Raw genomic sequence first — 18,914 nt, 5'->3', positions numbered from 1 at the left:
CTGCGTGAGCCCGGCGTTATTCAGACCGCTACCTGTAATACGTAATTTACAAGAAGCCCCGGGAACGCTCGCCTTCATGCAGTTCCAGGAGCAGCTTGTTGAGCGTCTTCTGTGCGAGACCGCCGCACCTCATCAAGCTTACGGAGACTCACAGAGCGCCACTTTTTACACCACATACCCGCTACTGAGGTCACGAAATACCACCAAAAAAGCATGAGGAGAGGGGAGGAGATACCCGGTTTTATTGCCCCATGTACCCATCCCAACCAGCCTCCATAATTACCCGTCTTCGGAAATACCACACAGTTCACATTATTACTTTTATCTAAGATTTGGGGAACGCTGAAAAGGGCGCGGAGGGGTGTGGGGGTGTTAGTTATTTTTAGGGAGTCAATTTTTATTCCATACAAATGAACAATGGGGCCTGGGATTTATTCAGTTGTGCCCTGCAATCCAACGGGTGTTCCCTCCATTATGGGCCTAACCATGTGTCCTATAAGTAGATTTTGGCCACGTATGTTTTTTTTTTTCAACACGGGACAAACGGGGGTATCCATTTGGGGGTGAACGTCTTCATTCCTATGTACACTGGACAAAAAAAAACTGTTTTTAAATTGACAATCGTCATTTTTTTCTTCTGCTTTGCTTAGATTTATTCAAATACTGTGGGGTCAAAATACACAATGCACCCCTAGATGAATTCATTAAGGGGGTCTAGTTTTTAAAATGGGGTCATTTGTGGGGGTTCTCTATCGTTTTGGCCGCTCAATGGCTCTATAAGTGGGCGATGGGGCCTGGAATTTATAGGCCATTATAGGCCTAGCCATGTGTCCTTTAAGTAGATGAGGGCCACAAGGGGTATGTATCTGAACACAGGACAAACAGGGGTATCCATTTTGGGGTGAAAGTCTTCATTCCTATGTACATTGTACAAAAAAACCTGTTTTTAAATTGACACAACTGCCAAAAAAATAAAAATTGTAATTTCCCCAGTCGTCTCCACGACAGCACCAATTGAGATTGCCTCCTCCTGATAGGACAGGAACACACTGAGAGGTTAAAAGCTCCCCCCCTTCCCCACTTTCCTCAGTGTCTTCCTGTCCTGCCAGGAGGCAGGATCTCTGAGAGGAGCTGGTGGAGAAGCCAGCCAAAGCATACTCACGGGCGGATCGGAGGGCAGTGGGTCAGCCTGTCCTCCCTTCCAAGCCAGACGACTCCCGGGACGCCACATGGGGTGGTAACCCCCGGGCCATGTTCCTCCCGCGGCGGCCCATGGGGGGTACAAAGCGGGAGCCTCAGTCCCCCTCGTCCTCCCTGCAGAAGTTAGAGCGCGGTGCTCCAGGAAGCTCTTCGGCGGGAGGCGGGGGTGCCGCGTCACGTGTCCAGCGCGATGACGTCATCGCGTCTGCATCAGGAGGGGGCGGGGCTTAGCGCAGGAGCGCGAAAATTAAAAAAAATAAAATAAATTAGGAACCTAAGAGAAGCCAGAACAAACCAGCACTACAGGTCGCAGGGTGTCTGCAGCATCGGTATAGTAATGAGTGCTCCAGCCCCAGAGACAGCTGAAACCTCAGCCTCAGCGGCCGTAAGTAGCCAGTGCGGCAAAAAATACAATGCAAATATCCACTGTATTGTGTATGGAAATTGCATATTTACCCGCAAAAATGCTTTATTTGTCAGGGGGATAAAAAAGACCCCCCCCCCCCCCCCCAGAACAAAACTCAGAAAATGCGAGATAAAACTGCCAGCTACGTACCAGAGGCCTCTATGCAAGGCATGCGTAGCTAGGCTAGTTAAAGAGGAATCGGGTGGACGTTAGAAAGCTGGTGAAAGAGGTTAGATCAGCCCTAACGTCACAGCTGGCGCCGCCAGCGAAACGCCAGAAAAGGGCGCATGTTCCTGACGAACCTTCCGACTCCGAGAGTTCTATCGGGTCGGAGCAAGAGGAACAGGCGGCCGAGGAGTCCTCAGATTAGGAGGACTACAAAAAATGCTTATTCCATCAGGACGACTTAATGGAATTGATTAAGTCAGTCAGGGCTACACTAAAAATGGAAGAGCCCAGAGAACCACGTACCCTACAAGATGAGATATTTGGGGGACTAGGGGAGAGGCGCAAGCATACCTTCCCTGTCCACAAGAATATCACCAAAATAATCCAAAAAGAGTGGAGCCACACAGTTAAAAGATCCCATGGATCGCAAAGCTGAGGGCCTTCTAAAGAAATCATGGGAGGCAGCGGCAAACATACTTAGGCCAGCGATCGCAGCCACTTGTGTGGCGCGAACTCTGGGGGTATGGCTAGAACAGCTACAGCTACACCTAACCAATAAGACGCCGAGGGAACAGATCCTAAATTCCCTTCCGATCCTGCGTATGGCAACAAATTTCCTAGCGGACGCCACGGCCGGAACTGTCAAACTCTCGGCGACAGCTACAGCCCGGTCTAACTCAGCCAGAAGAGTGTTATGGCTGAAATCGTGGTCAGGCGACCTAGCCTCAAAAAATAAGCTATGCGCCCTCCCGTTCTACGGCCAGTTTTTGTTCGGACCGGACCTTGACAAGATTCTAGAGAAGGCGGCCAACAAAAAGAAGGGATTCCCAGAAGAAAAGCCACAGAGAGGGAAGACCTCCTTCCGGGCCCCAAGGCAACAGCCAGAGGCCTAACGAGGCAAGGGCAAGACAGGCCGCTGGAGTTACCCCAAGGGGGGCAGAGGAAGGAACATCCTCTTTAACCCCCACCAGGGGGAGCCAAAGCAGAGACCCTGACGCCATCCCCGTAGGGGCAAGGCTGGGGGGCTTTGTGGATCAAGGGGCCGTGATTTCCGAAGGCCCATGGATCCCAAAGATCTCCCCAGAAGAAAATTCATTATCACGGGAGGCTCCAAACAACAGTTACACCTACTAAAGCAAAGTAGTGAACCTGAAACCTCTGAACACCTGCATCAGATACAGAAAATTCAAGATGGAGTCCATCTCCTCAACGATAAAGTTGATTCCCAAAGGAGCCTACATGGCATCCATCGATCTAAAGGATGCTTATTTCCACGTACTGATCCACGAGGGGTCCCGGAAATACCTAAGGTTCGCAGTGGATATGGGCAAAGGAATAGAGCACCATTAATTCGGGATCTCCTCAGCACCCAGAATCTTCACCAAAATTATGGCAGAGGTAGCCGCCTACCTGAGGAAGAAGTCGGTCCTAATAGTACCCTACCTGGACGATATTTTAATAATAGCAGAGTCCAGAGAACTCCTAACGAAACACCTGAGGATAGTGCTAGAACTTCTCCAATCCTTAGGATGGATCATAAACTGGGAAAAATCCAGCCTAGATCCCGACAAACAGAAAACGTTTCTGGGTATAACACTCGACTCAGAATCGCAATGCTCCTGCCTACCCGAGGAGAAAATACAAAAAATCCGACGGCTAGTCAAAACCTTTTTACGGAGACGATTATGCACAATTCGGGAAGCAATGTCTCTCCTGGGAAGCTTGACTTCATGCATTCCAGGAGTGGCATGGGCCCAGGCTCACACCAGAGCCCTGCAAGCCTCAGTCCTATCCACGTGGGACAAAAAGCAGTCCTCTCTAGGGACAAGAATGTACATTCCAAGCGCGGTGAAAACATGCCTGCGTTGGTGGGCATCCCCAGAGAACCTGCGGAGAGGGGTTCATTGGCTACAAAACCCAGCCACTCGCATCACAACGGATGCAAGCGCCTGGGGATGGGGAGCGCATGTGGGGAACCAGTTCTTTCAGGGCCCATGGCCTCAAAGGACAAAAGAGCAGTCCTCAAATTACAGGGAACTACAGGCCGTATGGCAGGTCCTACAGCAGTTAGGGAACTCGCTACGGGACCAGCATATAAAGATACTGTCAGACAATATCACCGTGGTCGCCCATATACGACACCAAGGGGGCACAAGATCTCCCGCTCTGCAAAACATCGCACAGAAAATTTTCCACTGGGCAGAGGGCCGGATCCCCTCGATCACGGCAACCCATTTGAAGGGGACGCTAAACCAAAAAGCGGGCTTTCTCAGCAGGAGGCAAATAGACCCAGGAGAATGGTCTCTCTCCCTGAAAGCATTCAGGATCCTGATCAACCAGTGGGGGACCCCACAATTGGACCTTTTTGCAACCAGGGAAAATGCCAAAGTAAGCAATTTCTTCTCCCTCCGGCCAGGAGATCGTCCGACAGCAGTAGACGCCCTAGGCCAAGACTGGGGAGAGGGGCTGGTGTACGCCTTTCCTCCTATACCGTTGATCCCCAGAGTCTTACAACATTTCAGAACCCAGGTATGCACACTAATCCTGGTGACCCCCTTCTGGCCCAAAAGAAGCTGGTTCGGTCTTGTAGCAACATTGAGCGTCCAGGACCCAGTCATCTTCCCTACCTGGACAGATCTTCTATCGCAGGGGCCACTGAGCCATCTGAGCCTAGACAAGCTCCACTTAACAGCATGGCTCTTGAGGAATCCTCACTAAAAGAGAGGGGATTCTCAGAGAGAGTAGTAGAAACGTTAATGTCCAGCAGAAAAAAGACTACCCACCTTATCTACCAGAAAGTTTGGAGAAGGTTGTCCTCATGGAGACAGGGAAGGGATCGCGGGGATTCTATCCCGGACATCCCTCTAATCTTAGAGTTCTTGCAGGAGGGCCTAGAGATGGGCCTCTCTCCAAGCATCCTGAAGGTCCAGGTCGCAGCCTTTAGTGCCATATGTGACACAAAGTTCGCAGACAACAGATGGGTCAACAGGTTCCTAGCAGCAGCAACTAGATTACGGCCTAGGCCCATAAATCTTTTTCCAGACTGGAACCTTAATTGGGCCCTAAGGGCCATGACAATGGTACCATTCGAGCCGATTGAAGCACTACCCATAAAAATGCTTACTATCAAGACCATTTTCTTAGTAGCCATCACCTCCGCAAGACGGGTTAGCGAGCTGCAGGCCTTGTCCATTCGCCACCCGTTCCTGAAAATCTCGGACACCAAATAGTATTTAAAACGGACCCGGCGTTTATGCCAAAAGTAGTATCACATTTTCATAGGTCCCAAGACATAATAATCCCCTCATTTTTTAGTAAACCTAAAAACGAGGAAGAAAAAACCCTAAGCTGCCTGGACGTTAGGAGAGCAGTCCTAGGCTACATAGAGGCGACAAGCCACTGGAGGCGGAACGACAACCTGTTCATCCAGTTCAGTGGCCCAAATAAAGGGAGCAAAGCAGCGAAAAGCTCCATAGCCATGTGGATCTGCCTGGCCATCATAGAGTCCTATAAAGCCCTCGGGAAGGTAATCCCTTTAGCTCTTAAAGCCCATTCTACAAGGGCAGTAGCATCCTCATGGGCCGAACATAGTTCAGATTCGGTCGAGCAGATATGCAAAGCAGCAGTCTGGAAGAAACCCCACGTTCATTAAACACTATAGGGTAAAAGTGCAGCAGGACGAGGACATGGCCTTCGGCCGCAAAGTCCTCTCGGCAGCAATCCCACCCTAGGGAAACTTTAGTTGGTACGTCTCAATTGGTGCTGTCGTGGAGACGACTGAGGAAAAAATGGATTATACCTACCTGATAATCAGGTTCCCAGTAGTCTCCACGACAGCACCTGTACCTCCCCCCCCCCTCCCTAAATTGATAGAAAAGAAACTATATAATATAATATAAAAAAACATATATATAATATAATTTTATTTAAAAAAAAAACAAAAAAACCCCGGTTAAAAGAAAAAAAAAAATTTAAGTTGAGCTCCTACCCCGGCAATTCGTTAGAATCCACTGAGGAAAGTGGGGAAGGGGGGGAGCTTTTAACCTCTCAGTATGTTCCTGTCCTATCAGGAGGAGGCAATCTCAATTGGTGCTGTCGTGGAGACTCCTGGAAACCTGATTATCAGGTAGGTATAATCCACTTTTTTTTCCTACTGCTTTGCTTAGATTTATTCTAAAATTGCAGGGTAAAAATACAGAGTGCACCCCTAGATGAATTCGTTAAGGGGTCTAGTTTTCAAAATGGGGTTATTTGTGGGGGTTCTCTGTCGTTTTGGCCGCTCAAGGGCTCTACAAGTGGGCAATGGGGCCTAAATCACTTTCATGCTAAATTTCTGTTCTGAAAGCCACCGACTACTTCTTTCATTTTGCGCCCCGTTGTGCATTCAGACAAAAGATTAGGGCCACAATGGGTATGTCTCTGAACACGGGAGAAACAGGGGTATCCATGTTGGGGTGCAAGTCTTCATTCATGTGTGTGCTGTACACAAAAAGCAGTTTTTAAAACGACAGAATTGCCAAAAAAACGAAAATCACATTTTTTTCCTTTTGGTTTGCTTGAATTCATTCAAAAACTGTGGGGTCAAAATGGGCAGTACACCCCTAGATTAAATCATTAAGGGGTCTAGTTTTCAAAATGGGATCACTTGTGGGGGTTCACTTTGGATTTGGCCACTCAAGAGCTCTACAAAAGTGCTATGGGGCCTAAAACGCCTTCAAGCAAAATTTATGTTCTGAAAGACACCGACTACTCCTTTCATTTTGGGTCCCGTTGTACATCCAGACTTAAGATTAGGGCCACAATGGGTATGTTTCTAAACACGGGAGAAAAGGGGGTATCCATTTTGGGGTGTAAATCCTCATTTTCATGGGCACTATAGGAAAAAAATATGTCTTTAAAATGACATATTTGCAAAAATATGAAATTTTATTTTTTCTCCTCTAAATTGAATTAATTCCTGAAAAGAACTGGTGGGGTCAAAATACTCATGACACCCCTCAGTGAATACATTAAGGGGTGTAGTTTTTAAAATGGGGTCATTTGGGGGGTATCTATTATTCTGACACTCATGAGCCTTTGCAAACTTGGCTTGGTGCAGGAAAGCAAAGTGTTCCTCAAAATGCTGAAAAGTAATGTTAAATTTGTACGCCCTATAAGTGGGTAAAAAACACACAAGTTTTTCAAGTGTGCATTCAGAATAAAGTAAACAGATGGAAATATATATCTTACCAAAAATTTGTACAGTATGTTTGGACATATTTGAGATATTACAGTTGAAAATGTGAAAAAATGACTATTTTTTTCAAAATTTTTCCAATATTGGTACTTTTAATAAATATACACAAATTATATCGGTCTCTTTTTACAATCTAAATGAAGTACAACATGTGGCGAAAAAACAATGTCAGAATCACTTGGATATATAAAGCCTTTACGGAGTTATGCTACGTTGAACGACGCATGTCAGATTTCCAAAATTTGGCTCCGTCACTAAGGCGCAAACAGGCTTCGTCACTAAGGGGTTAATACTTACACAAGACACATATTCAAAATCTACAATTAAAAAACCATTTTCGGGAGGGTTTTTCCAATTTTATTGTGACTGCTGGGGGGTTAAAGTGTGTTTGCTCTGAGACGCCGCCGTCCTGTGGGTGGGGCATCGTGAGCCCCGTGACGGGTTCCCTTGTGTTGGGCTTTTCTGCTCTGCATCCAGGCTGACTGTATTTGTTCTTTCTACATGGGGATAGAAGACTTTCTGACTTGAGACATTACTATATGCTGGCTGTTCTGTCCAATCCTCCCACGCTGCAGTCAGCAGTTGGCACCGCATGAAAGAAAAACTCAAGACTTTTGGGCCTCACTTATGAAACCTGTCTAATAGTAAAGTGGCCTTTGTTGTCCAAAGCAACCAATCACAGGGCAGCTTTCATTTTGCTAGAACAGTATAAGAGAAGCCGGTCTGTGATTGGTTGTAGTGGGCAAGAAAGACCGTTTTGCTGCTGACGAGTTTTGATAAATGCGTCCTTTTGTCTCATGAATCTTTTCTCGTGTTTGAAGTTCTTGCTCCCTGCGCAGGACCGCGGTTGTATGAAACAAAATAGCAACTCCAGAGCAGCGTGCACAAACAGTAGCGCAGTATGTCGAGACTTAACCAGTAATTTCAATGCAAAGAAGTTACTGATGGGTGCACAGAGGAGACCTGAGGGGAAAACAATGAAGGTCTGGTTCCAGAAGTTTGTGAGGACTGGAAGTGTCGTAGACCGGTCTATGGATAGATATATCGGGGGTCAGTACTGAGATCTCTCCTACCATCTATTATACCCAGGATTGTAACAAGGGGGTACGCTCTAATAACTATGTATAGATATATCAGGGGTCAGTACAGAGATCTCACCCATCATCTATTATACCCAGGACTGTAACAAGGGGGCGCTCTAATAACTATGTATAGATATATCGGGGGTCAGTACTGAGATCTCTCCTACCATCTATTATACCCAGGATTGTAACAAGGGGGCGCTCTAATAACTGTGTATAGATATATCAGGGGTCAGTACAGAGATCTCACCCATCATCTATTATACCCAGGACTGTAACAAGGGGGCGCTCTATCTATGTATAGATGTATCAGGGGGTCAGTACAGAGATCTCTCAAATCATCTATTATACCCAGGACTGTAACAAGGGGGCGCTCTAATAACTATGTATAGATTTATCGGGGGTCAGTATGGAGATCTCTCCCATCATCTATTATACTCAGGACTGTAAGAAGGGGGCGCTCTAATAACTATGTTCAGATATATCAGGGGTCAGTACAGAGATCCCAACCATCATCTGTTATACTCAGGACTGTAACAAGGGGGCGCTCTAATAACTATGTAGAATATATCGTGGGATCAGTACAGAGATCTCTCCCATCATCTATTATACCCAGGACGAGAACGAGGGGGCGCTCTAATAACTATGTATAGATATATCAGGGGTCAGTACAGACTTTACACTTACAGTCTATGATTGCTTTGGATCGGATGGTCACTTGAAATGGGCAATTCTAAAATGCAAATGCAAAGTTCAGTTCATAAGTTTGATGCTTACTTTACAGCAGGGCGCCTTGTCATGTATTATGTGCTTTATTTTCCTAGTTATTTTCTCATTAATGCATTTCAATTCCTCCTTTTTTTTCTTTTTTACTTTTTTCTAACAGATTACATTCGCACATTTACTTGGGACAAAAAGCTTGAAATGGTGGTCAAATCTACTGGTATTTTAGGAGGCCAAGGTAAGGCGCCAATATCAGTATATTCTATATGTAGATGTAGCATTCCCTCCCCAGTTATCTGTAAAATGTTGTAAAAGTGGATTTACACCAGTGCAAGAGGAAAACGAAAAAAGACTTCGGCAGCATCCAGGGTGCAAATTGATATCCAAAGTTTTATTCCCCCATCACAGAAAAACAGGCAACGTTTCGGCCATACTGGCCTTTGTCAAGCTTGACGAAGGCCAGTATGGCCGAAACGTTGCCTGTTTTTCTGTGATGGGGGAATAAAACTTTGGATATCAATTTGCACCTTGGATGCTGCCGAAGTCTTTTTTTTCGTTGCTGCATGTGATTTTGGTGATAAGGATCCATTCACCTGTTTCTTTGGCTACTGCATAATCTATGCCCAGCCCTTGGAGGGATATACAATTTGTACTGCTGGCGACCTGCTTTCTCTGGACCGTGCAAGAGGAAAAGATGGAGGGGCCCCGCCGGCCATCGAGGCCTTGCCCGGGGACCCCCGCCGGCCATCGAGCCGCCATTGTTATAAAGTGCTCCAGCACTTTAGAGTAAAACCTGGCTGTTTTGGTAACTCCAGGCGGCTTTGGTGTGTCTCTTACTGAGGAGGCTTCCTTCTGGCCGCTCTGCCATAAAGCTCAGATTGGTGGAGGCTGCAGTGATGGTTGACCTTCTGGAAGTTTCTCCCATCTGCACACAGGATCTTTGGAGCTCAGCCAGAGTGACCGTTGAGTTCTTGGTCACCTCTCTTCTCCTCCTTAGTTTGGTGGGTCGGCGGCTCTAGGAAGAGTCCTGGTTGTGCTTCCATGTAAGGCTCTTGGGATCTTTCAGAGCAGCAAAAATGTTTTTGTATCTTCTCCAGATCTGAGCCTCCACACAATCCTGTCTCTGAGCTCTACAGGAAGTTCTGTCCTCATAGCTTGACTTTGGCTCGGATATGCATTGTTAGCTGTATTAAATAGACTGGGGGAGGGGTCTTTTATGTTCAATCAGCTGAATTTACCACTGGTGACTCCAATCAAGGTGCAGAACGATCAAGAAAAATAGGAGGTCCCCAGAGCTAAGTGTCATGTGTCCTACCAATAGGTGTGAATACTTATGTCAGCGCAGAATGAGAGCTTTTCATTTAAAACAAACATATTCAAAGATTCCTCCCATTCCGTTATCGTTTGTCATTATGGGGTACTGAGTGCAGAATGATGGGGAACGCAAGGCCACAACATAACATGTAAAACAAGTGGAAGGGTCTGAAGACTCACCGGTCCCGGACCCACTATAGCTCCACTTTGTATGTTGTCTGTTTAATGTGAATAGAGGCGGGCGGCTGGCAGAGATCTCTGGCGCACTCCACCTCCATTCAGTGAACGACTATCGCCCCTGTGTGAGAGGTTAGACTAATAGCCTGACGAAGGGGGCAAGATATCCCAAAAGCTTGCTGTGTAAGACCATGCATTTTTGTTGGCCATTAAAAGGTGTCATATCTACAAGATTACTGGGTTCCTCTCACTGAGAACAGTCACACAGAGGTTAGTCCTGCATCGTGATGGCCCAACATAATGCAGCCCCCCAAAGGGTGATGACTGAGATCCAGGGAAAGCCACAGTAGCCAGCCAGGTAGTTCACAGATAGTGGCCTTATAATTCAAGGACAAGAGCCACTTTTGTAGAATAGCACTTCACTCTGGTTCATAGAAGGGGTCCTGAGCCAGAGACCCCCTCTGTGATGATCAGATGTCCTAATAGGGCGTGCAGACAGCGGTCATCTTCAGTACACAACCCCTTTAATTTACCCTTTTGGAAATTTGCAGTGAATGTGATTACAGACACTCTATGGGCAAAAGTATGTGGACACCCCCTAATTTAAGTTCAGTTGTTTTTGCCACCCCCATTACAAACAGGTCCATGAAATCATCATACAGTAGTAGCATGGGTTGTACTGAAGAGCACAGTGACGGTCACAGGATACCACATTTGCCACAAGTCAGCTAGTAAATGTTTTGATCTGCAGGATGTGCCCAAGTCTTCTATAACTACTAATATCATGAATTGGATTGAGGAGCAGCAACAGGTGAACCACGAGGGGGAAGACAATGCAGCCACAAGAAGCGGGTCTGTGGAGTGATGAAGTGTGTGCAGCTTGTTACAGAGTGCCAGACTGCCTCTGGAAGTGACCTCTGCACAAGAACTGAGTGTTAGAGCGCCATGAAATGGTCTTATGTGGTGAAGCCGCTAGATACGAGCCTGAATGTACCGTGCACGATGCGGAGCATCAACTGGAGTCCTGCAGAGCACACCGCCACTGGAAATGTCCATCAGACTGCCAAATAGTAAAATCCGATTAATTACTCGAGAGAAGACAAGTCTGGGTTTAGTAGATGCTCAGAGAACGATACCTTCTATAATACCCCGTGCCCGCTTTACATTTTGATGGAGGAAGCATAATGACGTTTGAGTCTGTTTTATCAGGGTGTGGGCTAGGATTAAGGCCCATTTACACACAAAGATAATCTTTCAAACGATTAAACGGTTTAGCAATATTTTTTCATAAAGTGTTAAAGGTCATTAACACTTCATCTTCTTCATTTGCATGTAAAAGGGCCCCGGGAGCTGTTTGCAGAGCCCAGCGTGTGATCACAATCCCAGCTGTTCTCGTCCGGGCTGCTGGCAAATTACAATGTAATCTCCCGACTCTCGTGGAGAACACAGCATGCGGTCTGTTTAGAGACACTTTATTTCTCTGCGGTTGAACGATGGATTTTAAGTTCACCTTAAAATCATCGTTCAGACGAAAAATGCACGATGACCACATTTACATGCATAGATTATCACTCATTTTCAGGTCGTTAGACCGAATTTTGAGCAATAATCATTACGTGTAACTGGACACTCAGGCCTGTGTCACATGAACATATTTGCACATCAGTACACAGTGAATAGAAAACATTGATTTTAATGGGTTTATTCACTTAAGTGTATTTTGCAAGTGCGTTTCGTTTGCCCCAAAAATATAGAGCATGCCCTCTACAAATGCATGGAGACGGCTCATACTAATTAACCTAATTGCCCATTGCAATGAATGGGAGCATGCTTGCTTTTTTAAAAAGTACAGTAACACGCACATGCAAATATGCAACGCCCATTGCGCTAATACTCTGCAAGCGCATGCATAAATGTGCTTACGCTCGTGCGACACCAGCCACATTATTTGCATTGAACACTAATGTTGATATTTCAGCATGCAGATACATTTTAGACTATTGTAGGCCTTTCACTCTGTGGCCACATTTTAAGAAGGTTTTACCTGTGCCCCTGTGCACAGAGGAAGCTCCATGAACATGGGGTTTGATGAGTTTGGTGGATGACCTCAACACCTTTGGGATGGCAGTCCAGACCTGCTCATCTGACATCAGCACCCACCCTCACAAGTGCTCCTTGAGCTAAATGGGCACAAATTCCCACCGACACTCCAAAAATCAGCATAAAACTGCTTGATTGTACAAAAAAGTCTGTCCTGCTTGGTTTTGTTCTTGAGACCTTCCACCGTTGTAGCCCGTCGTTGGCCTTGTTGTGTTCTCTAATGTCTTTCCGTAGGTCTCCAGAACTGAACACCGTGTTTCCGGATGTGTCTCACTAGATCTCTGTACAGCGGGATCCACTAGTAATCTCCCTACCTCTGTAGTCGAGCATCCTACTTGCTGTCTGACTGCACTGTAGGCTCATTTGAGGCAGTCAGAAATCGGAACCCCTAAAAAGGAAGAATGATATTTACATGAAGTGCAAAAGACATTGTATAGTTTGTATTAGAAAACCTAATGCTCAATACGCCTGTCATCGCTGGCACAGTTAAACAAAGGGTTAAAGGGGTTTTCCGGCAGAAAATGGAAATTTTAGAAAATGCTGCAATCTAGGAGGTCTGGCTAAGTAGCAGCCACCTGAACCTTTTATCTGCTGCTCTGGACCCTCTTCTTCATCCCGTGCAGCCGACGATCTGCCGCTGTGTTTACATGCATCACTTCTGCAGTAAGCACAACAACAGACATTACCTACAACTCCCAGCATGCATAGCGCTTGTATACTGGCCAGTTATAACGCTCCACCAACAGGTCCTACAACTTATCATTAATGTTAGCAATACTAACCTTAAGGGCAAGAGTCAGTAAAGTTAAGTATTCATGTACCTGACATGCTGTGTTTCTCTCTTCTTCACACCTAGGTAAAATGCCGACGGTCGTGTCTCCCGAACTGTATCGGACTCGGTTCTGTGAAGCGATGGATAAGTATTTCCTTATGGTTCCCGACCACTGGACGGGTCTCGGAGGCAACTGCTGACCAAGCCAACTAAGCAGTGTGAGAGATGTTCTGTCCTTCCAGCACAAGTCGTGACTGATGACACAACTTCCGGTCTTCAGACTGTTTTTGTAAGGCTAGGAGTGAGGGCCGTTTTGCGGCTTCCATTTATTCTGTTTTTGTAGACAGGTTCTTTGGATTAACGGATATTATGTAGTATGATGACTGCTGTGCAGCCCCTATTGTCAGTGTTCTTTGTACTGTTGAGTCACACATTAAGTCCTCTTTGTAGGACGCCCTCCTGAAGTGTTCAGCTGCCTTCTTGACTTTTTCTTCGAGAGTAAAAGCTTCAAAGTTCAACCACTTGGAAGAAGAGGTTCTTTAATGTTCTCCTGTGTGCCTAGACGCTGCTATGGAGTCCTTAGATGTTCTCTGTTACTTGCACATTGCGGACACAACTCTCTACATCACCGTAATGTCAATAAACTTCTTTTCCTGAAGGCGTTTCTCATGGACCACGATTAAAGTAAAATTAAGGCATTGTGTTTTTGTGCCCATGTTTGAAGCTTACATCTCCGATCACCTTTTAATCATGCAGGTTATAACCCGGGAACAATGATATGGTAATCTAAGCCAACCACCGTGCAATGTCTATATGTAGTTAACGCTGCCATCCCGATATAAACCCGCTCGTGCTAGAGTTACAATACCTTACTGCTTGCTTCATGTCACGGTCTGCTCGTCATCCCAGACCATTTTATAATGGTCTTCAATGGAGGTATGACATAACTGATAGAAATGGGATTTGCAAAAATGCTCCGTTCACCAGATATTTTTGTGTGCCCACTCTTCTGCTTTACAGCTCGCTGCCAGTAGAAGTGGCCACCTCTGCTATTTCTATCAGTAGAAGGGCTTCTGGCCAGGACTGCACTTGTTCACACGGCCCGGACGTTCCTTCTATGGGAAGAGGGAGAGCACAGTGCTGGTTGGGTGCTACTGCGCATGCGCTCCTGAGATCCCTGGCACCAGGTGAAGAGAGAAGGCACAAGTGCCCGCTGCCTCGGATAGCGAACGTGGCCGGTTCCCTGGCAATGCGCAGTAAACAAGACTATCTGGAGAACATGGGATTTTTGAAATCTTATTGGTGAGAGGATTATTTTTACTTTTAAAACACACCGAAATGGATTTTCTGAAGTGGGGATACCCCTTTACCATGTTATAGTGTAATTCCTTGGTGTAGAATGAACCCCCTTAATATTCGGATACTAAGAATTCTTATATTAACATAATGTGCAGCCTTTTATAAACCATCCTTCATCAGACATAGAATATGAGCACACAGGGGCTGCCGAGTCTCCGGAATTGGGGCTGGGCCCCTGCCGAGTCTCCGGAATTGGGGCTGGGCCCCTGCCGAGTCTCCGGAATTGGGGCTGGGCCCCTGCCGAGTCTCCGGAATTGGGGCTGGGCCCCTGCCGAGTCTCCGGAATTGGTGCTGGGCCCCTGCCGAGTCTCCGGAATTGGTGCTGGGCCCCTGCCGAGTCTCCGGAATTGGTGCTGGGCCCCTGCCGAGTCTCCGGAATTGGTGCTGGGCCCCTGCCGAGTCTTCGGGAGTTGTGTAGGCCCTGAATGGTACTTTTCGTCTGATATATTTCCGTTGGGAGCGCGGTATGCTCATATACAGTAAATATTCACCCTTGCAGTGGACACGCCACGGTGGGATCTATTTCTTATTGAGCAGCGTCCCTGGCTCCCAGCAGTGACCCGTGGAGCCGGCGTTCTCTTACTTACCCCACTAAGCGTGCTGTTCAGGTTGGAAATACCGTACAGTATTGTAATAGTTTAGGCGCAGCCTAACCTTCTGTCTGTGGACCTACACATGCGTCCTAGACCCACTTACCTCACAACTAACACTTGAGGTTCCTGCACTTCCACAAGACACTGTTTAGGGGAGGAATAAACATAGGGAAATTTCCAGATTGGCCAATATAGTGTTTATGTTCCACCTCAAAACTGCAAATCATCACTGATCGTAGCACATGACCTCGTGGGCCGCCGCTCCAAATGCTCATACGCACATTTACGGTCCGTGTACTCCTTTCTCAGTGCTATGCAGAAAATAGTTTATCTGAAGAGCTGAAGAATAAAATCTTGTAAGGGGCGCACTACAATGTGTAGCAATAACGGGCTTCTCACATGTTCACAATACATGTGCATTTATTAAAGGGACGACATTTCAGATCCTGCATCGTCACTTTGCTCCCTTACCAGTTCTCTTCCATGCAGACCAACCGCTCCCCCTTCAGCTGCTGCGGCAGCTCTTGCACAGCACATTTCTCAGTATATAGTTCTGAATTTTTGTTGTATGGGGTGGAAAGTATCCCATCTATTTTAATCCGTTTTCGGTATAGGAATGTCTGTATTGAGTTGTTTGAAATTTTTATGGTGGTGTCCAAAAAGTTGATTTCTGTATACGAGTAGCTTAATGTCAGGTTTATGGTGGGTGGAATGCGTTGAATCTCTTATGGAATTTTATTAGTTCTTCGGAGTTGATCCAGATGATTGATTGTCATCAGTGTAACAGAAGTAGGCCAATGGTTTGTTGGGGCAGGAGGCCAGAAAAGTCACTCTCCGTTTTTTCCATGAATAGGTTGGCATATTGCGGTGCCATTCTACTGCCCATGGGGGTTCTGGGGAGTTAAAGGAATATCTCTTTGCCAAAGGAGAAATAATTGTGTGTAGCACTGATTCAGAGATGACCCCATTGGCCTTAAGGTGCGCCTGGCAGGCGGTCAGTCCATCTTCATGTGGGATATTGGAATGTAAGAATTCCACATCCATGGTGGCCAGGATAGTGCCATGGGGGAGGGGGCCTATGGTTGACAGTTTGTTCAGTAGGTCCGTGGTGTCCTGCAAGTAGCTGGTTGTGTTCCTCACAAGTTGTTGGAGGACGCCTTCTACCCATCCTGAGATTCCCTCAGTGAGTGTTCCCACACCTGAGATAATTGGCCTCCCTGGGTTGCCAGCTTTGTGTAGTTTGGGAAGCATGTAGAATGTTCCAGCCCCCAGTTCTCCGGTATCAAGTCGAAAAGTATTGTGGGACCCCCAGACAAACTTCTGATGGCCCTTTTCAATTCCTTCACGTATTTTTGAATCTGGTCTTGATCCAGTGTGGTGTAGTATCTGGTGTCTGTCAGCTGTCGGTCTGCCTCTTTTGTGTAGTCCGATGTATTCACAAGGACTATAGCACCACAGTTATCGGCAGGCTTAATGGTGATCTCTAATCTGCAGCACAGATAGCACACCGGCCTGGTGACCCCTTCCCCCCCCCCCCCCCCCCCACACACACACACACACACACACACACACCAATTTCGTGAACATAATTAGTCCGCTGAAAAGGATATGCAAGTTTTAAGTAGTTACTCATTTACTCACCCTGTTCTGGTATTGTTTTAAGTGCAAATTAATCACAACATGTCTGTGCCTTTTCATATGTATGTGTGTGTGTGTGTGTGTGTATATATATATATATATATATATATATATATATATATATATATATATATATGTATATATGTATGTATGTATGTGCATGCCCCTTCGGATCTATTCCATTATGCCTGAGGAAGAACCCTAAGTAGGTTCAAAAGCTCGCTGTAACCTCATGTATTTTTGCTAGCCAGTAAAAGGTATCATACCTACAGGATGACTTGGTTTCTCTTGCTGAGAACAATCAATACTAGTTAACGCTGGGCCAAACTTTTTTCTTTTTGCGTTCAGTCACATGATTTGTTTTGTTTTTTAGCCTTGCCTTTTTACTGACCAACAAAGAAATCCATGCAAACATCTGCCCCCTGCTTCTGTATTATTGTCAGGGCTGAAATAAAAATAGGGATGATAATAAATTCTCTGCGCTCATGAGGATATTGTAGATATAAGACGATTACAATACCTTCCATCAGAGGGAGGGAGTCCCTTACGTAAGGGGTAAGTCCCCCTCCTAAAGGCGCAAGAATCCAAAATAGGATAATTTAAAAGGAATCCAGGAGAGGAGAGCATCCAAAGTTTTACCTGTCGAACCACCAGACGCAGCGGATTTTGGCGCACCAAGGTGCCTTTTTCTAGCATGAATACAAGGAGACAAAGAGAAACCATTTATACACTGAACAACTTCGCTCACCGCGGGATCAACACTGCTTGAGCGTCGCAGAGCTCATGACGTGACGCCAGCATGATGGAGCGCAACCGCGGGTCCAGCGCTACCCGGGAGTCGCACATCATGTGACGTGCTACCAGGTGGAACGGAACCTGCGTTCCAAAATGCAATTAATGTGGCTGGGGCTAAAGGTGTTGATCGCGGGACGCCTGTGGATGTAATGACATTACGGCGTGACTCGCAGTCATGTGGTTTTTCAAACTAACTTTATCAACAGAGCCATGATAGACAAATCGCCAAAAACCGTTATAAATGCTTTCAACAAACACAGAATTGGTAAGGAATGTTAACCCCTTAGTGACTGAGCTTTTTTGTTTTTTTCCTAGTTTTGTTTTTTCCTCCCCCCTTTTTAGAAAATCGCAACTCCTTTACTTATCCATTGACGTCGCAGTATGAGGGCCTGTTTTTTGTGGGATGTGTAGTATTTTTCAATGGTGCTATTTACTGTACCGTATAATGTACTGAAAAACTTTTACAAGATTTAAGTTTAGAGAAATAGAAAAAAAAAACATTAAGCCATCTTAATAACTTTATTTTGAGTCAGTACGATTACTATGATACCAAACGTATACCGTATATACCGGCGTATAAGACTACTTTTGAACCCCGCAAAATCTGCTCTGAAGTCGGGGGTCGTCTTATACACCGGTAATACAAAAAAAAGAAAGTGTCAAAAACAAAAATCATTACTCGCCTCCCCCTGCGTTCTGCGGTGCTGCTGCAGGCTGTCGCTCTCTCCTGGTCCCCAGCAGAGCATTGCTTTCTGGACGCAGGGCTTGAAATCCCCACCTCCAGAAAGCTAATACTGGATTGGCTAACACACGCTGTCAGCCAATCACAGCCATTCAATGACATCATTGAATGACTGTGATTGGCTGAAGGCGCACATGTGTTAGCCAATCACAGCCATTCAATGATGTCATTGAATGGCTATGATTGGCTGACGGCGTGTGTTAGCCAATCAGTATTAGCTTTCTGGAAGTGGGGATTTCAAGCCCTGCGTCCAGAAACCAATGCTCTGCAGCGCCGCAGAACGCCGGGGGAGGTGAGTAATGATTTTTTATTTTTTTTGCTCCACTGTATTTCATGCGTATAAGGTGACAGTTGGGGGGTCGTCTTATACGCCCCGTCGCCTTATACTCCGGAATATACGGTAGTTAGTTTTTTTTCTTTGCTGTACTACTTGTATTTTTTCTTTAAAGATATTTAATTTTTTAAAATTCTTTTTTGCTGCCATCTTCTGAGCACAATAACTTTATAATTTTTCCATCAACGTAGTTGTGCAAGGGCTCATTTTGTGTGGTGCGTCCTGTAGTTTCCAAAGGTAGCATTATTGAATACATAAGACTTTCTAATTCCTTT

General features: G+C 45.9%; 1 protein-coding gene across 4 annotated transcripts in view; it reads left to right on the top strand.

Annotated features, from left to right (window-relative positions):
- PIKFYVE (phosphoinositide kinase, FYVE-type zinc finger containing) overlaps window positions 1-13,876 on the top strand; it is a 201,609-nt gene extending 187,733 nt beyond the window's left edge. For all 4 annotated transcript variants that reach the window (XM_066577221.1, XM_066577220.1, XM_066577223.1 and 1 more), the window contains 2 exons: window positions 8,979-9,053; window positions 13,263-13,876. In XM_066577221.1, the coding sequence (XP_066433318.1) occupies window positions 8,979-9,053; window positions 13,263-13,378 (191 nt within the window). In that variant the 3' untranslated portion in view covers window positions 13,379-13,876. The remainder of the gene's footprint in view (window positions 1-8,978; window positions 9,054-13,262) is intronic.
- The last annotated feature ends 5,038 nt before the right edge of the window (window positions 13,877-18,914 follow it).

This window comes from Eleutherodactylus coqui, chromosome 8 (assembly GCF_035609145.1).
Source record: "Eleutherodactylus coqui strain aEleCoq1 chromosome 8, aEleCoq1.hap1, whole genome shotgun sequence".
Lineage (NCBI taxonomy): Eukaryota > Metazoa > Chordata > Amphibia > Anura > Eleutherodactylidae > Eleutherodactylus > Eleutherodactylus coqui.
This window is presented reverse-complemented; position numbering and strand designations above follow the sequence as displayed.